The sequence below is a fragment of the Barbus barbus genome, assembly GCF_936440315.1.
Source record: "Barbus barbus genome assembly, chromosome: 11".
Taxonomy (NCBI): domain Eukaryota; kingdom Metazoa; phylum Chordata; class Actinopteri; order Cypriniformes; family Cyprinidae; genus Barbus; species Barbus barbus.
In genome coordinates, this window is record NC_136739.1 from 4170437 (window position 1) to 4194344 (window position 23908).

General features: G+C 37.6%; 1 protein-coding gene across 1 annotated transcript in view; it reads left to right on the top strand.

Moving 5' to 3' along the window:
• Positions 1-23908, top strand: part of LOC306876884 (unconventional myosin-XVI-like) — a gene marked incomplete at both ends in the record, with an annotated part of 162128 nt that overhangs the window by 10190 nt on the left and 128030 nt on the right. The window contains one exon of the mRNA XM_079428326.1: positions 4312-4572. Within this exon, the coding sequence (XP_079284452.1) occupies positions 4312-4572 (261 nt within the window). The remainder of the gene's footprint in view (positions 1-4311; positions 4573-23908) is intronic.

Consider the following 23908-nt stretch of genomic DNA (forward strand, 5'->3'; position numbering starts at 1 on the left):
TACAATATTAATTGTATATGTGTTTGTCCTATTAGCAGAATGGAATAACTTTGTGTCATCATAAGTTCTCTTGTATGAATTGAACAGAATAGAATGAATATTGCTGTCTTCATCAGATGATGGTCGGTGAATTTATGACAGTGTGGTCCAGTGTCACATATATTCAAAGGTTCTGTCGAATCAATAAATGCAACAGAAAATAATATTTTTGTCATCATCATAAACTGTTCCATGAACAAAACTGATAATGTTTGTACAGATTCTGTTGAATGAATAAAACAGTCTTGCTTCATTGGAAGCTGTTTTTTGAATAAAACCCGATATATAGTTTTAATGATGCTACAGTTCAAATATAGTTACAGTTCTTTACATAACAATTGTAATAATATCTCACAGTATCTCTACTATTTTGATAAAATGTATGAAACTTCATGAGCATAGGAGACTTCTTTCAAAAACATTGAAAAATCCAACCCCAACATATTGAACGGCAATGGAAAGAACAGATTGAATTCTGTCCTCATCATATATACTGTTCAAAGAATCGAGTTTATGATGGGTTCAGCTGACTGAATAGAACTGATCCTTCTGTCTTCATCAGAAGCAGTTTCATATAGAGTGGAATAGAATATGATGGATGGAATTTTGACCCTGGGAAAGGCTCAGTATTGTTTGTCACTGGGGTTTTTGGCTTTGTTTAACAGGCATGTGAGAACAGGATGAGACAGAGAGTATGTATGTGTGTGAATAAAAGAGAGAAGAGAAGGCAGACTTTCAAACTTTTATTTCCCTGGCTGAAGGGCTTCTGGTGACCTGAATTATCTTAGTAATTACAGATTTGCACAACGCCGTGTCTAAGAGGGAGAGAGAGAGAAGCCGTTCTTCCCGCTGTTGTTCCTAAAACACAGCCTCGAGGGAGAGGACTGATGTGCTTGTGATTGCTTTGATAGAAGCGGCTGCATCAGCAAGGTCACATAAACTCCTTGTAACTCATCCAAGCTTTTTAACTCTCGTTTGAGCGCTCCTACACTCAGCCTCTCTTCTAACGTGAGCTCATCTTCTCTGTGGATGTTTCTTATTCATCTCTCTCCGGGTGAGATGGGTGGTGAGTGGCTTCATAATGCATGACGTGTGCGGCTGGCGCCGGCTCCGCTGCACGCTAAGGATGGATGGAACGTGTGAGAGAATGACTGAGCAGCTCTGTGATTGCAGCAACTGAACCTTGAGGAGAAGGGCATCCAGTTTGACTCAAACGTTTCAAGCCTTTAATTATCAGCATTAACATTTATTTTTAAATGTAAATGGTGATTTTTCCACTTGTGTCTGTGAGTGGAATGGCGATGTGTCCAGGGCATTTTAAAGTAAATGAAATAAGAGTCATGGTCTAATAGTAAGGGGAGAGATTTCATAAGTGATGCAATGTGGTATCAGTGCCTGACCGATATGAATTTTTTTGATGACTGATGTCGATAACAGGGTAAATAAAGATAGTAAATAACACATGCTGTAAAGAAATGTAATATCTTTTCAAAAATTAGATTTTTATTAATTATTAGATTTTTGAATGTGTTACTTAGCTGAACGTGGACCTAGATGTTATAATGTGCTTAGATGGCACTTCACTATGAATATATAACTGATCAAATTGAATGCCTTGTTGCTTGATTCTAGTGTTCTGTTTTTTTTCTTTTGTGATTGACTTTGTACCTGAAAAATATATATGTTTTACAATTATTCTTTAAAAAAATTTCATTAAAATAAACAAGAATTTTTAATAAAACATGATGTGAGCTTAATGGGAACAGGGGTGTGCTTAAAGGGTACAAAAATGTACCCATTAAGCACAGCCAGACTTTTTGAATTTAATGATGTATATCTTAATTGAAATGCTTTTATCATTTAAAATAAAATTAATGTTTTTGTGTGAGAGATCAATATTTGATTTGAACAGCTTTTTGTACTGAAACCAATTTCTTGTGCACTAAAAATGTCTCAATGTGGATTTTGGTGAGCTTAATACGTTTACCCTATAGATTTTTCATCAAATAAATAAAGCACACACTGTAACCAACCGTGCACTATTAGTTATGATAGATAGACAAACAGTATAATTTTTTTTCATATACCATTTAACACTTGTTTTTAATAATAAGTTATTAGGAAGAGGTGGTAAACAAAGACAGTACACTATTGAAGGCTGATAATAAGAAATATTATCAAAATAAAAGTCCAGCTTCATGCACTTATCAGCGAAACAGAAAAACTTATTGGCCGATGCTGATATTTAAAAAGTAGTGAATATCGGCTGATATATCAATCGATGACTAATATAAATGATTGTTATTTAAATGATTAGATTTGCTAGCTTTACTTTTTTTCAACCTTATCACTTAAAGAACATTACAGTCATGGTGCAAGATGCTTTAAAATGAGCCTGGTCTCATGAAAATGTGTATAAATTAAGTCGTGGTATTGATACGCAAAAATGGACTTTGACATATGTGTCATATACGTGTTTGGCATGCATATAATATGCAGTTTTCGTGTGCATATGATACTAAATTTGTTGGCGTGCATTTTTTTTATGCCAAAAATCATTAGGGTGTTAAGAAAAGATCATGTTCCATGAAGATATTTTGTAAATGTCTTACCGTAAATATATCAAAACTTCATTTTTGACTAGTAATATGCATTGCTAAGAACTTCATTTGGACAACTTAAATGCGATTTTTCTCAATATTTAGATTTTTTTTTGCACCCTCAGATTGCAGATATTCAAATAGTTGTATCTCAGCCAAACATTGTCCGATCCTCACAAACCATACAACAATGGAAATATAATTTATTCAGCTTTCATGTGATGTATACATTTCAATTTCGAAAAATTTACACTTAAAACTGGTTTTGTGGTCCAGGGTCACATACGATGCGCATCTACCCCACAACCCTAATCCTACCCATCACATACATGCCAACGTCCATTTTTGCGTATCAATACCACAAGTTTTTGTTTTTATTTGGCGTACTATTTAAATGCACTTTCATGAGATCGGGTTGTTAAAAAAAAAAAGTGAGATGTCAATAAAAATTTTCCTTAAGACCAGTTCTCCAGAAACTTTGAGCATTGCTGGTAATTCTGGATACACAAGTTGGAACTTCAGAGCACATTTACCCTTTCCTCTGTGATTATCTACACTCTCTCTACTATATAACAATACAAGTGAAACTCAACAGCAGAGATGAAGATGCATTAGAGTTGTTGTGGAAGTAGACCACAGGTTGAGACACTTTTATTGAGGATTCACTGATAGTTCAGTTTGTTTAGTGGCTGTTGCATCAATGCATTTGCTGGACATATAATTCTGTGTTAATTAGGGTAAAGTTTAATAGTCCCACAATGTTTGTTATTCCATATTTCCATAATTTACCCAATTATTTAATTACATTCTCTTGGAGGTTCATGCCAGTGATTGTTTAATAATTGCTTCACAATAACCTGCAGTATATGTCTCTTAGTGGGTGCAGTTTTCTCCTTTATTTACAGCCCCTTGCAGATCCTAGAGCGTTCAGCAGTTCTTTACAGTGTGAGTGCAGGGATGGCATTGGCTTTGTTCCATGCTACTGCAGGAGAAATGCTGAGTCATGATAATTCAGTCTCTAGTGCCGTATGTGGAGCGAGTCGGCTCTCTCAAGGTTAAACAGACACTCAGCAGAGTGCGCCAGACAATATTTGAATGGACTGAGCTTTGAGAAATACACAGAGCTATCTGTCTGGCATCGCTCTTGTTCTTGTTCTGGTTAAGTAGAGGACATAAAGACTGCATGCTAATTCACATATTGCCTGTAATAATAATGGTATGCAAGACTAGAATTAGTGTATCCCAAATATAGTATGGTGAAAACAGTATGCCAAAGGCATACTTTCAAAGCAGAATTAGATAAAATTCTTTTTAAGGCAAGCAAGTTCACTAAGCTGCCATTTTGGACTTTTTTTGGCAAGATTATGTATCCGTTACATTTCAGGTTAGACACTAATTAGTATAAATTAAGCTTAAATGTGATGACATTTGTGTAAAAAAAAAATATATTTAAATATATTTATATAATATCTGAAGGTACTCTTTACCTTGACATATTAAAGCACTTTTATTGCAAATGATTAACATGTAAACATGTTATTACAAGTCATACTTCGTGTTTGATAACTGATATTATTCCTTCTTCCCTCTTCCCTCATCTTTCACCTTATCATCTCCCATCTATCTCTTACCTGAACCATCTGCACATGCTCTCCTCTTTCTATCTGTGCAGGTTGTTTTCAGCTATGTAACGTGTTCAGGCAGAATATGGAGATAGACCAGTGTCTGCTGGAGTCTCTGCCGTTGGGCCAGCGTCAGAGGCTGGTCAGACGCATGCGTTGCGAGCAGCTGCGGGTCTACTACGAGCGTGAGCGGACGCTACAGAAGCAGAACTTCCCCAAGCCCCGTTCCACCAACCGCAAAAAACAAAGAATCAGCTTCACGCTTTCAGACGTCATCCAGGACGCCATCATACGACACGATGACAAAGAGGGTAGGAAACCTATGTTTGTTGATGTTACGTTATTTTGTTGTAAACTACACTGTATAATTCAAAATTCCATGTTTAATACATTGTTTTACTAGTTTTCTGAGTGAAAATCTTTTCAGTGTATAAGTAAGTTAATCATATGTTGATCGAAGACCAGCAAGTTGTCACTCAGAAATGCTATTTAAGGGGTAATTCGCATATGGCATGTTCTTAAATTTAAAATGTTAAAACAGAGCACAGCGAAATTTAACTTAAGGTTTGTTTACAGGCATGATAATTCCAAGTTAAGTTCCTATTCAGGGTTTCTGCAGGTCTTTGAAAGGTCTAGGCCTAAAAAGGTCTTAAATTAGAGCAGGAAGTCATAAATTATAAGGTTGCGCATTAAATCTCATTAAGTATTTTTTTCCAGTACAGATATCTAAACATGTGGGAAGTTGTGGCCTAATGGTTAGAGAGTTGGACTCGTAATCCAAAGGTTGTGGGTTCGAGTCTCGGGCCGGCAGGGATTGTAGGTGGGGGGAGTGAATGTCCAGCGCTCTCTCCACCTTCAATACCACGACTGAGGTGCCCTTGAGCAAGGCACCGAACCCCCAACTGCTCCCCGGGCGCCGCAGCATAAATGGCTGCCCACTGCTCCGGGTGTGTGTTCACGGTGTGTGTGTGTTCACTGCTGTGTGTGTGCACTTTGAATGGGTTAAATGCAGAGCACGAATTCCGAGTATGGGTCACCATACTTGGCTGTATGTCACTTCACTTCACTTCACATTCTTAAACCAAGAAGTCTTGTTTTCTGAGAAATGTAATTAAATTAAGTGTTCATGCTTTAAAAAAACTAAAAAAAAACAACAAACAGAAAAATTAGTTTTCCCTTGTTTCTCTTGTTACATTTCTTTGTCCCCTTCCATTTAGTCCCCTTCCATTTTTTTTATTTTTACTTTGCCTTAAATTCTTTAAAAATCTCATATTTTCCCCTTAAAAAAAACCTGCAGAAACCCTGTTTATTTCTATAGCGCTTTATACAGTACGGATTGCGTCAAAGCATCTACAGAGATAAATGGGAAAATAGCAGTATCAGTTTTGGAAACTCAACTATGCAGCCCTAAAAAAACATCAGTTCAGTGTTGTGACTGAACTTGCTAATGTGCGCAGTCAGTACACTTTTTGAACAGCAGTGTACATGAAGAAAATGTACTTTTCCCCCACTGCCCTCAGTCAAGTTTTTGGCTCTTCATAGTAAAACGTTTAGGAACCTCTAATCTAAATAGTGACACTAAAAGAAGAGAATTAAAAAGGAATGGGCTCTCTGTTTGTGTGCAAGTGTGTTTGTGTTGCAGAGAGAGCGATTGAGAGCAGTGGCTTATTCAGCGGGGCAAGCCGGTGAAAAAGGCCAAATTAATTTCGAGAAAGGCGAGCCGTCACAGGAGTTGCTATTAGCTGCTGAGTATTAGATCATTCCTCAAGCTGATTATGAGCCAGTCAAAAAGCTAATATTCAGAGTGTGCCGCGCCACTGCTGCGGGACAGGTAAAAGTAATCTAATCAAGAGCTTGCGGGGGAAAGGAGCTTGTGTGAGACAGGGTGACAATCACAGAGCGGCCACCTTCTGCATCATGAGCAATGGCGGAGGCTAAATGAATTCAACCCAAGTCAGCTATTTCTGTCTGTGACTTTGCGGTTGGGAATGGCAGAGCTGTTCTCATTCTGCTTATGCAAGATAAAGGTAAGAGGCCTATCGTTTTTTTTAATGTAGTGCCATCCATCTGAAGGCAACATAAAACTTTATCACCCAGCAGAGCTTAAAGTACTGCATTTTAAAGTCAAACAGACTCATTTCCCAGATGATACAGATTAAGGGAGAACAGTCAGGAACACTGGAACGAAACATTATTTATTAAAAATACCTGCTGTTTGATCTATTATATCTTCATGACACTTAGTTTCAGATAAGCAATGAGGCTTCTCTCTTTTTAATTGGGTGTGATGGCTGTATTCTTTGATTCTGAAGTCTCTCCATTCCAGAGTTTGTTCAATTTTATGGCTCGATTGGCCTTTGATGACACATTTATAGCTGTAAACGCATGGTTGATTCAGATGTTACTCAGTAATTCCTGTGGTAATTAACTGTGTCATATGAACAACCAGTCGATAGTGATTCTGATTTAAAGTTTCATTAGTCTTGAGTACTCTTGAGTAATATTTGCTTCATTTCAAGACAGACATCACAGAAAGTAATAACTTCTGATTGACGGATTCTTCCACTGATGGATTCGTCAGACTCCGAGCAGCTACTTCTAAATTCCCAAGTCTTTTTGAATTTATGAAATAAACAAGCTCAGAAAGGGGTGGTCACATTTCCCATTGTTTGACTAATTTTTAGTGGGTGCAATCCATTTATTTCAACAGAAATCCAGTAGAAATTGGGAATTTCAGATTTGCAGATTTTGCAACGGTTACAACAAATTGGTGACTTGGATTAAATGGGTTAACCAACAAAAAAAAAAAACTGCTTGGTTTGAAAGCGACTTCTGTGTGAGTTGTGCTTCATACATCACTACACTATCGGCAATAGGCAATGGACCTTTTTTCGCCTGCAAAATTTTGCCGAAATTTCACTAATGTGACTGCAGGGGTAATTTGTGATTTGTTACACCGATAGTGCTGTATAGTTGTTTTTGCCTCACAAAAGATGTCTTTTGTTGTCATTTATTATTATTATTAATTTTTAAATGTCATCTCTTTCATTTCAGGTTAAAAACGTGCAACTGTAATAAAAAAAAAATAATTGGCCCCACTTTATATTAGGTGGCCTTAACTACTATGTACTTACATTTAAATTAATAATTTGATACAATGCACTTATTGTGTACATACATGTTTTACATTTTACTTATTTAAAAAAATGCCTGCATGCAATTACATTTATAATTACACTTTTGACCCATCCCTTACACCTTAACCCACTCTTAAACATTTACATTTAGTAATTTTTTAGGGCAGAAGAGTCTAATCCTACTCCTGAAGGTTCACCATCATGCAGAGTTTAGCTCCAATCCTAATTAACCACACCTGAACCAGCTAATCAAGGTCTTCAGGATGATCAGAATCTTCCAGGCTGGTGTGTTGGGGGCATATTGGAGCTAAACTCCGCAGGGCTTCGGTACTCAGGGTGCACGTTTTGACACCCCACTTTTAGAGGGAATAATTGTAAGTGGTTAGCAAAGGGTGGTCAGTTTTGATTGGTGCTCATGAAGTCTGGTACCGGTATGTGGTGATGTTTTACTCCCTCCTGAAACTCATCCATCTGTTCCTTTGTCTTCCTCTGTGCAGCTTTCCGTCTTCATATCTTTCCTTCTCTCAGTCCCTGCTAACCATTTTCCCAGCTGTCTGGGTAAATCTGTGTCTGATATCCCAGTAGCCTTTGCAGGTCACTGTGTGCATCTGCCTTATTGGCTGTAAGCCGGGTTCAACTGGTCGGCGGCACCAGCTGGTATTCCTGTGGCAACGCCTGTTGGAAACATGGCACCTTTGGCTGAGGATGAATAGCGACTTTAGCCCACCTACTAAACACTAATTACCAAACTGGCAATGACTTTGGCTTTTGTTCTGATCGCTTATCCAAACGTGATCAACGTCCTGTGCAAATGCCTTTTGACCAGTCAGTGACTCCGAATATTGATTTCTCATGGCTCCGTGCCTGTGTTTTGGTTTAAGGCGTCAGTGTTGCTTGGCTACAGATTACAGTGAAAGCTGATGTCCGACACAGTGTCTGGTTCGTTCAGTGAAATGAGAGAATGCATGTGCACAAACAAATTCACTTATATAATAGAAAAAAGATAATGTGAAAATTTGCCAGTAAAAAAAAAGTTACTTCTCCTGAAGGATTTGTGTTTTTAGCCTGAATTGTTACTATCAACATGAAGTCTATTGATAGTTTTCACGTGACGTCACACCCTTATAGGAACGCCCACCTGGAGGGCAAAACGAAGCTTTGCTCCACTGACCGCCAGCTGTTTTTACGCAGATTGCATCAAGTAATAATGTAGTAAAAAGCAGATATTAAAAGGCGAGATTCAGTGGACACCTTATTGATAATGTATATTTTGTACAGGCAAGAAGATGAATCCAGAATATAAACGCAATGTGCAAAGTTTCGCATTAAACGGCTTCCCATAGAAAACCATTCGAAGGAAAACACTGAACTGTCAAGCGGACTGCGTTCATGTTCCCGGCCTCATCTGTTTACCTGTGTAAACTATGCATCATTAATGTGGTGATTACTGAATTTTATCTTTTAATATTACTGTTTTAAATATATTAAGGCACTTAAATGTTTTTACAATGTTTTGTCGCACTGTTTGGGATTGAAATATTGCCGCAGGTGCTTAATATGGATTGCAAATGGCCAAAATTAGCATTTTGTTCAGAAATACTTTTGTTTTATTCGTTTGAGAGGTGATCTAAGTATTTGTGGTTGTGAAACAGATGAAAAATTTACATGCTTGTGCAGCAGTTCTATGGATGTTTTGCCCTCCAAGTCTTCGAGACTGTCATGTGACTGAAAACTATCAATAGCACATTGCAGTATGTTCTGGCTAAGAACCATCCACAGGTCCAACTATAGTTATTTTTACGTCAATGTGGAAAAAAAATATTAATCCAAATAATGTTATAGCTATCTCAGACTGGTACATGAAGATGCAAAAATATAAATAGTAAATGGTATTGATTACTTAAAGACATAAATTAAAAAGCAAAATATAGAGTGCTTAAGCCTAGCTCTAGACTAAAATGAAAGTCTGAGCTGTTTCAGCTGAAAGAAACTTGCACTGACTGATCTTAAAATATATCAGTGTCTTTGTTTTGTCTCAAGATGCACACCAGTAATGTTTTTTCTAAGGCACATTTATAAAAATTACTAAAATGTCTTAATTGAACTATGGCCTAATCCTGGCTTAGGCTAAACCCTGTCTATGAAACCGGGCCTTTGAGTTGTTTGAATGGATTAAGTAGGACTACAGAGGATTTCAGAGACTTTAAACATCATCATGCTGAACAGAAATATCTACTAGTCCACTTTTATAGCCTTGTGTTTAGAATTGCGCTCTTGTCAACTATTCAAACTCAAACTTTACGATTTCTCTGAAGCGTAGTGAAGGTGATGTTGAAGTCATGCAATCATGGTGTAGTGTAGACTTACCTTTGGAAAAAATCCCGAGCTGTTTTTAACTGAGCTCTGTGCCTGTCACCAGTTTTAGAGATTAGGAATTTAGCTGATGCTTGTACTTAAGAAACTAGCAGTGCACTTTTTATTGGGTCATTCCTGTTTTAGAGGAAGGTTAAATGCCTTCCTCAATGGCACAGTCATGATGGTCTATTGATTTGCCCCTTCTGGGACTTGAACTACAATGTTTTTTTAGTTACCGGTCTAGATATTTAACCACTAAGTTACACCACCAACAGTGTCAAAGTGTCAGCACTTGCAGATGCTCTCCGTTTTTAATTTACACAGTCTCCAAAACTTTCGTCTGTCATTAAAATAATTCTGATCGGGTTCGATTTTCTGCGTTTTTCGCATCCGTAGCAAGCATTTTGAGGTTTTTTTTGCCAATTTAGAGCCACCGTACAAGCGAACGCCAAAATCCAGAATGGCGATTGTCAACTTCGTCTCGCAACACAAAGCACTGTAAAGATCCTTGCACACTGAGTTCACAGAAATTGGTGGTCTTCTTTTTAATATGTAGCTCTAGTACCGCTAGCAAAGCATCAAACTGAACTACTGACATCCTGAAGTAAACTTTGAATCACCCGTGATAATCCCGCTACGGAGTGGGATTCTCTCCGTCCTCTCTATATATCAGGATTGGATCCAATATTGGAACCAAATATTTCCTCTCTTTTTCTCTTTTTAAGAAGCGATAGGATAACTAAATAACCCTCACTACTGGAAGACTCCATTTAGTACTGTTTTGTTTTTTTTGCAACCGATCAGTGCATCGGACTCAGTGTGCAAGGTTTCTGTGCGTAATGAATTTTTTGGAAGACAAATAGTGTGAAAGCTGTCTAAAAACTTTCACCAAAAGAGTTTCACTACTTATTGTAAAACTAAGAGATTAATGTTCAAACTTTTGCATATTATAACCTGGAACATGGATGTGGGAAATAATTACATTTAATCCAAAAGATAGTTTTAGCAGCACAGCTTAGACGCTACAGAACACAGTTAGCTGACTAGCTGTACAAGATTGTGTGCTACGCTAACATATTACTTCACAGGAATTATTTGCTTGTACTTTTACATCCATAATATTATAAATTGACAGTTTATTGCTGGTCTGTCGTTTTACAGTGCTGTAATTTTGAAAGATTTCATATTATTTTGAGGTGAGCTTAAAGAGTGCATCACACAGCTTCAGTGTGACATCAATATGAAAAAGTATAATTTCATAGATATTGTTAATAATAGTTGTTCATATTAAAATATTTATGAACTTAATACATGACCTCGACTATTTATTTAGCACAAATCCTGTCATTTTAATAAATATTACATGAAATTGATTAAAAATTGTTGCTGGTCCCATTAAGCTCAGTGTGCTCTCTTTAAGCTCTTCCACACTGAACGTTTATGTAAATACTTCATAAACAGACTTTACATATAAACTGATGGTGTCCACTTTAAGTTAAGTTAATCGATTTGCTATGGATTCTGGCAACTCAAATCTGCAGACTGGCTCTGATCTGTGGCAGCTAGCATCATCTTCTCCAGACTGTAAATCTGTGGAAAATCAGGGCACAAATCATGTAGTGTTCTCCAGCCTTAAGAGACTATAGATAACTTGACATCCATTTAAAAATAGGTTTCATAATGAGGCTGGTTTCTGTGTTTCATCCCCATGAATTAAATGTTTTATTGGTTTGTTTTTATCAGCCAAGCCGATAGGACCCACTCGTCCGATGTCCGGAGTCTTGATCTCCAGTCGGAGGCTTCATGGGCCCTCTCGGCCAGATACCCGCCCTCTGTCCTCTGATTAGAAGGGGCTGACGGCCAGTAGGGCCCGTACGCCGACTCCGTGAGCTTCTCCACTCAAGGCAACTTGGGTCCTCCTGGTCAGGGCCACAATCACGCTGCTCCTCCATCGGCCGGCAGGGCTCACCCGTTCCAACGCAGCGAGCACACCGTTGAGCATCGGTTCAAGCCCTCCCAACCGGGCGCCCCGAGCCACACAGTCCATACCAGCAGCCGGTGGGGCCTACCCATCCTATGCCACAAGCTGCTCCCACGGAGCACGTGGGCTCCCCCGGCCTGCCATACAGGCGACTTCTCGAAACCAGCTCCCGCCAGATCTCAGTGAGCATTTTGGAGGCATCCTAGTCTGGCAGCTGTCCAACACTTAATTGCTTTTTGCGGGGTAGTATGGGTTTGGGCAATTCCCGAGCTCGGAGCCCTTCCCCAGGACAGCACGCCAACTACGCATTACTATACTCCAGCTAATTATATATAAGTGTGAACTCGTGACATGATGTATATCTTAATTTAAATGCTTTTGTCATTTGAAATAAAATATAATATTTTTGTGTGAGAGATTAATATTATATTTTAACAACTTTTTGTATTGAAACCAATATCTTGTGCTCTAAAAATGTCTCAATGTAGATTTTGGTGAGCTAATAGTTACGTTTACACTAGATCTCAGAATTTTGTCACTTTTTGTTTTTTTTTAACTCGTCCTATTTGTCCAATTTGAACAAAATTTGGCATCATTTCTAAAACCTTCATTACAAATAGTCCTCAGAAGAATTTTGATTAGTCTGGCGTTGCTGACGGTCTGGTGTTGCTCCTTTATGAATGAACCTATATCTCCTTTACACAACGTCTGAAATTAACAAAACTTGATACACAGACTTGGTGTGTGTGTTTAGAAATGGTGAAGGTACAACTGAAAATACTTAATGCAGTAAACATGATTGAAGTAAAATTTTTCTTTACATCTTTGGTAGATGTTAGAAACAGAATCTTTAATATGACATGGATACATAAAAAATATATATATTGCGTTATGTATATGATCATCTTTTTCCTTTGGTATCCTGTCTTTTATTCAGGTTATTCCACAAAGAATGTATTTGAAACAGTGGGGTAATAGAGAGAAAGCGTTTATTGGGCGACAGATACTGTAGTATTGATCTCCTGCAAGTTTAAAGATATTAAACACTTTTTTCCTTTAAGTATGAACCAGTGCATATGACTGAGCATGATACCCTAATACAGGCTTTTCAGCAGCTGTCTCTCATTAAAAACTGAAATTATGGACCTACATCAAATAGTGTAGTCTACATAAAATGTAAAATCTTAACAGGAGCTTGATAATGACTTTTAATGTAGTTTATTTCATCCCAACATCGGTCTCTCTCTTATTCTGTGGAATAACTGTTATACTACAAGGTTTTTCAGAGCAGTAACTTACTTGCAGTAAATCATGCTGAATTGGAAATTTCACTTTCATGCATTTATATTTAAGAACAGCAACAAATCTGAGTTGTTTAACTTACAAAATGTTAAGAAAACAGATTTGCTTTTAAACCAAAGATCTGTTATAATAAGAATTTCATTTTTCTTGTTTGTCATAAAATATGAGAAACTGCACTAAATTGCTTTTTTTTTTTCACTTTGGGTCTCAGGATATAATTGATACTACTCCAGTACAAGCTCCAACTTCTCCTTTATCATACTACTGTATATAAGCCATACAATTATGAGAAAAATATTTGTTTCTATTATTTAATATGTCAGGGTTTAAGCATTAGTGGGTTAATAATTTTTCAGGGTTAAAGGAATACCCCACCCCAAAATGGAAATTTTGTCATTAATCACTTACCCCCAAGTCGTTTCAAACCCGTAAAAGCTTTGTTCGTCCTCCGAACACAATTTAAGATATTTTGGATGAACACCGGGAGGCTTGTGACTGTCCCATTGACTGCCAAGTAAATTACACTGTCAAAACACAGAAAAGTATAAAAAAAAATCATCAAAATAGTCCATCTGCCATCAGTGGTTCAATCTGAATTTTATGAAGCGACGAGAACACTTTTTGTACGCGAAGAAAATAAAAATACTGACATTTATTCAACAATTTGTCTCCTCTCTCTCTCTCTCTCTCTCTCTCTGTGTCAGCGTAGCGCCATTTTGGAGAGCATCCGATGGACACAAAGTGCGTACGCTATTCTCTGTGATCAGTAATGCATGGATACGTATTGTACGTTTATTCACACTTTGATTTGAACAGAAACAGTTACTCCATTAAGCATTAGTGACTGTTTGCCTTTTGCAATTGTTTAATTTTAGGTTGCTCCATATACAGTATGGTGTGGATCTGCTTTGCTTTGGTGTGTTCTATCAAAATTACTACCTATCAGGTTTTATTTAATAAGCATGATAATGCTTTGTTTTATAAGGCTTTGCTATTTTACTTGTTTTCCGTCACTTCTGTCCAAGTGTGGCATGACACACTCAGTTTATTGCATTTATCCTATACATCTACCACAAACCAAATCTTATCAATATCTCACAAGAAATTAGATCTTTTAAAAAGAAATCTCCAGGAATGTCCAGCAATATCTATGGTCTAAGGCTGAGATATAAATATCAGGCACAAGGGCAACTGAAAAACCTTTACCAGTTAGAAAAATATTACCCAGCAAAAAAAAAAATATTACTCAGCAGTGCTTTAAAGACCGTATGGGCGGGCATCATTCCTTCCAGCACACTGTGCCTCAGGGTCCCAGTAAATGCCACTAAATCATCATTTCATCTCTGCTACGCAAATTAAAGATGACCACAAACTACAGTATAGTGCCCATTATTCTGAAAGTCCAAGAGGTCAGAATCATCTCATCAGTAATGCCCCGTGGGAATGATTCTCTGAACCTCAAGAGACTCTGTGGACACGTTACACAAGGATTAAGATTGAAGTGCCGTGTCCTACTTCTGAAAGCCTGTGGAATAGGGCGGAATGATGTAAAACATCATGGTCATGTATTTTGGCAGGTGGTTTGCGGAGGAAACATAAAATGGCTGTCAGTATAATGGAGTAATGACAGAGCTCTGGGACTGAGCGAATGAGAGCGTTTACAAGCCCCTCACAGCCCACTGTGATGCAGTGCTAGTGGCATTCCAGCAATGCGCCATTCGCTCTGTGAGACAGGACGGAAATTAGCAAGAACTAACAGATGGAGGAATAACATTCAATTTCATTACTGAGAGTGTACATGTTGAGCCATGTACAATTTGAACTGATCTACTGTAGCATCCGCTTTTTTTTACCCGCTTGTTTTTAACTGAATTAATTCTTATTGGCCAATCTTTAACATCTTTCGTTTGAGGCTTGGCAGTTGTATCAATAGATCAATAAATCAATTTTCAATAGATGGTCTTTTTGGCCCAGATGTTCATTTGACTCCTTATGACATGATCCTTCTAAGCGAGAAAATGAATGTGATGGGTTTTGTATCCCCAATTGAAAAGATCAAATACAATTAAACCAAACTTTAATCACACATTAAAATGGTGGTGATTTTAAAAAATACTGTATGTCCATTTTTTTGCTGCTCAAGCTGAAATCTTGGTCAGAAGCTGGTGGTTTGTTAGCTGATGATTTCTAACTTGTTTTTCTTGGGTGCCAAACTGGCCTGTGTCCACTGATCCAAAACAGTTTTGCCAGACATGGGATTGGATGGGATACAATGACATGTTGTCAAATGTCACTTCAGCGCTCTCTGGGTCAAAAGCTTTCTGTTAGGAATATGAATGGGATAAAAGTACTACTACGCATGATGAGTTTTCAGACTTTTTTGTTATTAATATTACTTTCAATGAGCTGGAACGATTTTTACCACTCCAGTGAGCCCATTTTTAACCTCAACATTGCCCCCAAATCCTCCTCCTTTTATTCGACTGAACTCTCCCCTGATCAGGAAAACATAGCCAGGCCTCCAAAAGCCCATTTCAAAAACATGAAGCATCTATGCTTGACTGGAACTCCCAACAGATTTCTCTCAGGTCTAGAGATAAAGAGAAACTTAGCTGTTTTCTGAAGGCGAAGACAATTCATTTCAGAGATGAAAGGCTGAAATCTCTTGTCATTGATGGTGGAACATGGAGGAACATGGGGGTTAAAATGAGCAAAGGATGGTGAGATGGAATAGATGTGAATTTGAAGGGGAATCCATTTAAAGAGCATGGAAGCTCACTGAGGTGATTTCTGCGGAAAACAAAACAAAAATTGCAGATGAGGTGAGAGAAATTTAAGCCAAATTGCATTTTGCTCATTTATTGTTTTAAGAGTTCAACTGAACTGAAGTTAAACTATTTTCTTCACTGTTCATGATATTTCCATGCTTGGAGTACTGAGCTGTTAGCCTAGCTAACATGCTAACACTACACTGAAATTGTGTTTCACATGAGCAGCTCTGCTTCAGTATGTAGACTGCTACTTATGAGGTTCCATTTCAGTTAGGATAATGTCTTACAAGACAGCTGTCTATCTAGAAAGTAGACAGCAGTGCAGCTTGCTAGGTTTTGGCACTGAGCTAATGTGTTTCACACTATTTGAATGATTCAATATGTCTGTTTGTGGTGCCACTGATTGAATTCAAACCACTGGAGACATCAATGTGTTGTGTGCTCTTCTCATACACCCCTCCTCCCATTAGTGTTTTACATTAACATGATCTAGGCCCATCCACATTGCCTAGACGACTGGCTCCTTTTGCCTATTATATTTGGGCTAATGGATAACACCTGTATCCTGCTTCAGAACATAATGCATTATTATAGTGTATTATGTAAGATACACTCATGCACTTCATTACAGTTCAGCAATGGATTTGATTTAACTCAAGAGATCAAAGAACAATAGAGGCAATTTTCTAAAGGGTTTGTTTGTATATCTGGCACAATAAACTTAGCGACAAAGTCCTCTGTATCTCAAACTCGCAGCCATACACAGACCAACAAACCCCACATACATGAGGCAACTGGAACCATACTAGTCTAATAATCACCCCGTACTCTGTCCTATTCCCCCTTTGGCCTTCAACTTAGGTAATTTTTTTTTAAATCAGATTTTAAAGCAATAAGAATAAGAAGAAATGTACCAAATATCTTTTTTTTTGTTTGTTTTTTTTGTTATAGAAGATTGTATTCAGTCAGGATGCATTCAATTGATAAAAAATGACATGAAACATTTTTAAATCACTACAAAAAAAATCTATTAGTTGCTAATAAATGCTATTATTTTAATCTTTCTATTCAAATAATTCTTTTAAAAATGATCTATTCAAGGTTTCCACAAAAAAAAACAAATAAACAAAACCGTTTTTAATACTAATACTACTTCTGCTACTACTAATAATAACAATAATACATGTTTCTTGAGCAGCAAATCAGCATATTACAATGATTTCTGAAGGATAATGTGACACTGAAGACTGGAGTAATGACTGCTGAAATGAGTAAATTACATTTGAAAAATGTAATTAAAAAAAATGGTGTAAAAATAAAAGTGTGTGTGTGTGTATATATATATATATATATATATATATATATATATATATATATATATATATATATATATATATATTTAAAATGAATATTTCACTGCATCACTGATTTTACATTCAAAAACTTTTGAACAGGTATATATACACACACACACACACACTTTTTTCAGTTTAAAGAAGTATTAATATGTGAAAATAAATATACTGTAACGGTCTATATATTTTAGGAATTCTTCAGAACATTATCAAGCGGTCTGTGGCATCCAAAAGTAGCGAGAGCATTTGTGTATTGTCCATATTCCTTATCTTTTAATTTCTCATCTCCTACTATCTTGCTTTTTCCTCTCTTGTCCTCTCCCTTTCCCATGCCTGGTTTCCATGGAAACGCCACATATTTGTTCCAACAGCTGTTTTCCCATTTTCCCGTGACAGGTTGAATTTCGCCCACTCTTGCACCCAACATCAAGTCATAGGAAAAGCAGGAGATTATCAACCATGCAGAGGAAAACACATATTAGCCTTATCGTATGATTGCCAACAGAGCACATTCCAATAAACCGGAGCTTCCAAATGTTCAGTTTCATCCCGGAGTTACTGATGTGAATATTAGTCTGTCTGTATCTGTTCCATTTGAGTCCTGTAAATGGCCAGTTATGATAACAGTGTGTTAGGCCTGCCTAATGGTTTATTTGACCCAAATGAGTTGAAATTGGTTTCACCAGTAATACTCCACATTGACTTTAGCAGATTCAATAACACAGCATGATTCTGACCACTGTGCAAAGACAGCTTATGGGCTAAGTGTGTCTGCTGACCTCAGTTTAGTTGCGGTCGCTAAAGAGGCCTAACACATGGGCGGGTGGTCTCTGGTGTTTCCTCTAATGCCTGCAGCCGGACCATCAAACAGATGTGCTCATCAGGCTCTGTAGCTCCATGTTAACATGCACAGGTTGTTTTCTCTCTTTGCAGTCAGCAGAAAATCTGTCCTCTAATGACCACACAGAGTTAACCCATTTTCTCCATGGCTAAGTGGTCCATTTTGTAAATTATAGACTTGTGCTCATGCAAACATTAAGCACTGTTATTGCTAAATGTATCATTCTGGGCCAATTGCTGAACAGCTTTGTAAAGGGACAGTTCACCCAAAAATGAAAAATTCTGTGATCATCACCTTTTGAAACCTGTTTTTTTTTTTCTTCTGTAGAGCACCAAAGGAGTTATTTAGAGCTGATTTTCCAATATAGTCCGTGGTGGCCATTGATATCCAAGCAGGAATTTAAGTGAATGGTGATATATATTTTGGTCTGTTCAGACTGTGAATATGGTCTATATGTTGTATGGACCATTGTTATGAAGGTTTTATGGGGCTCTCAAGTCATTTTTTGAGCTAATAGCTCCTGGTGACCATTCACTTTCTTTCATTGAATGGAAAAGAGTAGCCTGGACATTCTGGTGAACTTCTGATTTTGTGTTCCACAGAAAAAAAATAATAAAGTCACTAGACCCTCTTTACTGGGGCACAAGCTCTAATACAGTTTTTCTCAGTTGCTTTGGTGCATTTCTAAGAACAGAAATTTTCAAAACTACTTGTTCAACCTCCACATCATCTAGTCACCTGTGCACATCATAAAAGCAGTTTCTCATTCTTTTGAACAAGTTGTGATTGCTTTGGTACATTCATGCAACTGATTATGTACATTTGTCTGCTGTTTCCTAAATTATCAGTTGCTATTGTCATGTTGCTTATAATGTATTATATAGATCTCTGTGCTATTGTCTTACCCCTCAAAACATCTAGTCATTAGTTCATCGTATAAGTCATTAAATGCAAAATAGTTGATCTAGTTGTCATAAACTGTCAAACATATTTTCTACACATCTGTTAGACTTTTTGTAAATTGTCCAAGTGAATCTTGACTCGCACTAATGAAGAGAATATAGATCAACCAATTATAAACCAATTCTCTGAAATAGCTCAAAGGTGCATTTCATGACCCTTCAATTGGAAAGCATATATAGACCGAGGACAACACAAAAGTTACAAATTCTGATGATGGATGAACATACAGAAAACGATCAGGGACAGCAGCCGACCAGTGTGGAAATATTACAGCAGACCTGTAATATTTCTCCTATTCAGATCGTGTATACAGACCTGTAATATTTCTAACTATTGATGCCATATTTTCAGATGAGCTGCTACTGACCTTAAATGAGTTTGCAAAAAGCTCTGAAAGTATTTGTGATTCAGTTTGATCCATTCAGACAGTTCCCTCATGCGCTGAATCATTTGCAGTGGTATATCACAACAAAATGGTAACAGGATTTTATAAGACCGTAAACAAAGTGTGCTGAATGAGGTAGATATTTATCTAAAATCCATTGTAGGAAACAAAACTTGCAATATCTTCTATCATTTGTCAAGGATAAAGCAGTTCTTTATTGCATTTACAGCTGGGGAATGGCTCTGTACTGCAGGTGAAGACAATTTATATCCATTATTGTATCAAAAAAAGTATCAAAATGTGCCTTGGCAGAACTTTAATGTCTGGGTGAACTGTTCCTTTTAATACCAGAACAAGGTCTAATTTCCAGAAAGCAGGTGTAATGTTGCCCAATCTGTGCTGAGAGAATGAAGATTGTTGCGTTAATATGATGATTGGGTTTCTCTCAAAGGGAGGCCATTTCCATCCCATCAGCAGCTCAAACTGCACCGAACCTACGGAAAGGGAAATCGTTGTCTATCCTAGAGGAACGGAAACATGCTGAAGAATTTGCCCTGGGTATGCAAAATAATTGTCTGGTACTCATTAGAGCAAAGAGACTTGGGAAATTAATTAAGCTCCCTGTCTGCTAATGACTGCAGATTGGACAAGCGTCGGATTCTACATGAACAGCATTGATTGAAGTTGATTGGACTAATGTTTCTGTATTACAAGCAAATCAGCTCTTTCGAGAAAAAAAAAAAAAACATTATTCCATTAGGTAGCCGTTTCTGACGTTATTATATTCGCTCATTTTAGAAGCACATTTGTGTATTTGTTTTCTCGTAATCATCTAACTTTGTTCTCCAGGGTGGTGTTTTAGATTGCTACAGTCGTGTGAGGATAGCTGAGGTTTTGTAGGTTTTTATCAGATCATTGTTGCGCAAAGCATAATGGAGGTTACATAGATGTTTACAGCATTCAGCGTTATCGGGTTTAACAAACGAGCCAGCCACGCATATAGCTGACTCAGATCGCCATAACAACACCTCATAAATATGAATGAGTGTAGAATGTATTATTAGCATGAACTGCTCTACCTCTCCACAGCTACTCAGACTGGGCATGTTCTCATGTGTAAATAGGTATACAGGCTGTGGAACCGTGGGCCGACTACTTAACCTCTTGTTCCAGCTGTGTTGAGGGGTAATCCACAAGCACATCTGTTTGAGGTGGTAACCACTCCTATGAGGGTCATAACATTAAAGCTTGGGTAGGGGTTTATAACCAGCTTGATCATATGGTAATTACCTCTGTAATTAACCTTCACTCTGTCCTGGCAATCGAGCACATATGTGTGTAATGTGCAGAAATCATTCAGATAGATACTAGATTTATTACCTAGTTTAAGACCTATTGATCTGTTGGAGCTCATCTTTCCAAAGACCTGAAGACTTGGTAGGTGTGTGCAATTAGCATTGATTGCATGTTTTGCAATGGCTTTGCAAAGATGCACGGCCACCATTGTGTTGTGAAGATCAACAAAAATGGTCATTAGTTGCATCAAGCTAATCTGGCACATTGCATGGCAATCCTTTTATTGCTGAATAGCCCTCGATTGCTTTGGCGTACATAAGACCGTGTCCTTTACAAGCCTTACACCCTGCCTCATTTCCTCTCTGGGATCTTCATTCATTTTTATTTTCCTGGGTTGGCAGCTCTGTATAATCCAAACCAGTGTTCAATTTCCCGATGGGGATTGCTGAGTGATCTTGGAGATTTACCCATTCAGCCTCCAAGCCATCCATTACACTGACATTTGGGAACACGCATGCCACAGCCAATGTACTTGTACCACAGTCTCGGCTGTCAAGGAAATGGAGAACTGAAGGGACAAGTCACCCAAAAATAAAAATCATAGGTAACACTTACAGTGTCCTTGTAAAATACTACATTTTCTTGCTATAGTAATAACAGTGCATAATGATGCATAATGACCAGTGTTAGGAAGGTTACTTTGGAAAAGTATTAAGTTATAGATTACAAGTTACCCTATTTAAAATGTAATATGTAGTGTAACTATTTAAATTACTTTATTAAAGTAATGTAACTGATTACATTTGGTTACTTTTCTAAATTTCTAATGTTTTCAGCTGTTAAAGGTTCCATTTTGTACACCTTTCTGTAGTTTTATTTTAGGTTTTGATGTCCTTAAGAATATATATTCGCGGTATAAGTACCAAAAACCATCTCAATATATATTTACAGCTCTTCTCTCATGAGCTCTGGTAAAACAGGTTGATTTGGCCTGTCTAATTAATATTCATGAGCCTCTCTTCTGATTGGCCTGTTGTTTTCTGAGTGACGCACGGCTAGGCCAACCACAGGTAACTAGGGTCATGTAGGGCCGATGTCACAATTACGTCGCCGTGCTAAGCTGGAAGCAAAACGAACCAGCACAGATTCAGCTTCATACGGAGATCATTCGGAGGTTAAATAGAGATTTAAAACCATATTAATAAATAGTTTAGTACTTATGATGCGGTTTTTAAAAAAAAATCTAATATTTGGATAGTTATGACAGGAAACACTGGCATCTAAGAATGGCTTGGAACAGTTAACATCTTAAAAACAGTTAATCTTAAAAATAAAAATGCATAGCCTTATGCATAAAACCAAATAGGAAATAAAACTGTTATTAAATAAGCATGTGTCCTATTCCGTATACTAAACTCCTGAAACATTGGTGTCTTATATTTTAGAGCAGTCAATGCAATTTATGAAAGAAATCAATAAAAACTGTATGTGGGTGCATGTGAAGACAATTCAGATGTAACCAACTTTGTAACCGTTAACATTTTCATAAGTAACTGTAATTTAATTAATTATTTTTTCCCTCATTAACTGTAACCGATTACAATTACATTTATTTTGTAAATAATTAATTTAGTTATATGTAACTAATTACTTCCCAACACTGATAACGACTAACCCTAAATTAAACCCTTACCCTTATAGTAAGTGCATGCTGTTATTACTCAGTACTCTACACTGTAACAAGGACACATTCAAATAAGGTAACCAAATTCTGTTATTTACTCACCCTCATGTTGTTCCAAACCAGTTTGACTTTTTCTGAAAAAAAATTTATTCTAATATCCAGAGTGCCTTTTTTCATTCAATAAAAGGGCAACCTCCTATCATAAAATAGTTCATATGATTCGTACACTGTTCACTGAAAATGTTCCGGTCAAATATGGAAGCTTGTTTCCACCTCAGAGTAAAGAGGAATGATATTGATGGAATCGCTTGCAGAACAATTTTTCCAGCTGATATAAAATGAAGACATTGACAGTCAGAATCCACCTGGCTTTGAAAAGATCAAGATCTGATGTAACTTCAAGCATGTGTGGATGCTAAAATAGTTATTATTATTGATATAATCATCTTTATAGTAACTGTTCTTAGTGTGAACCTGTCTTTACATTACATTTTTGTCCTTTTTTCCTCTGTGCATTTTTGTTTAAAAATGTTCCTTTCTGGTTTAGTGGTCCGCTGAATGGAGATATTCCTTTCGATATGCCTGAGTGGTTGCCAGATAGCCTCAGAAGGCTAACCTGCTGATGCTGACATTTTTGTTGTTGTTTTTGTGTGCACATCTGTCTTTTCTTAACTCTTTGATTTAATGATCTCTGCTGAGATCATATGGGCCTCTGCCATGCCTCTTTCATTTCTCTATGTAAGCAGATTTGTTCCCCCCTGAGCGTGTTGGAGACACAATTCCAGTCTAGTATGTTGTCACGCTATGGAGCTGAAAAGTCCCTCAGGAATTTCCCAATATTTGTGCGAATACCTGTATGCACGTTCTTTCATCCATCATTATTTGGGATCAACGTCGAGTCCCTTTCCTTCATTGATGCTCATTTACAGTAAATGCCATGCTAGGAGCCATGCCATGCTCTTTATGCTTCATTTTGGTGGGAATCAGTATAAAGGGGGAAGTCGTGGCCTAATGGTTAGAGAGTCGGACTCGTAATCCAAAGGTTCGAGTCCCGGGCCGGCAGGGATTGTAGGTGGGAGGAGTGAATGTCCAGCGCTCTCTCCACCCTCAATACCACGACTGAGGTGCCCTTGAGCAAGGCACCGAACCCCCAACTGCTCCCCGGGCGCCGCAGCATAAATGGCTGCCCACTGGGTGTGTGTTCACGGTGTGTGTTCACTGCTGTGTGTGTGCACTTTGGATGGGTTAAATGCAAAGCACGAATTCCGAGTATGGGTCACCAGTATGTCACTTCACTCACTAAAGTGTCTGATAGGTTCTTCAGTAATTAAAGTCAGTGGGGCTTAGCCATGTGTGATGTAGTGTACTTGAGTTTGGGCCGTGGGAAAAGACAGGATGAGACTGTCAATATGCACTAGACATTGTCACAGAGATTGAGTTAAGGACTGCCAACAGTCTGATGGTTAAGAATAGCGGCAAAGGCTGTAAATTTGATCCTTGTTTTTTAAAGTAAATACCTGGCTAGTATTATTTTGATCTTTGTCTTCTGAGAAACCTTGTTTTGGCAGAATTTGAAG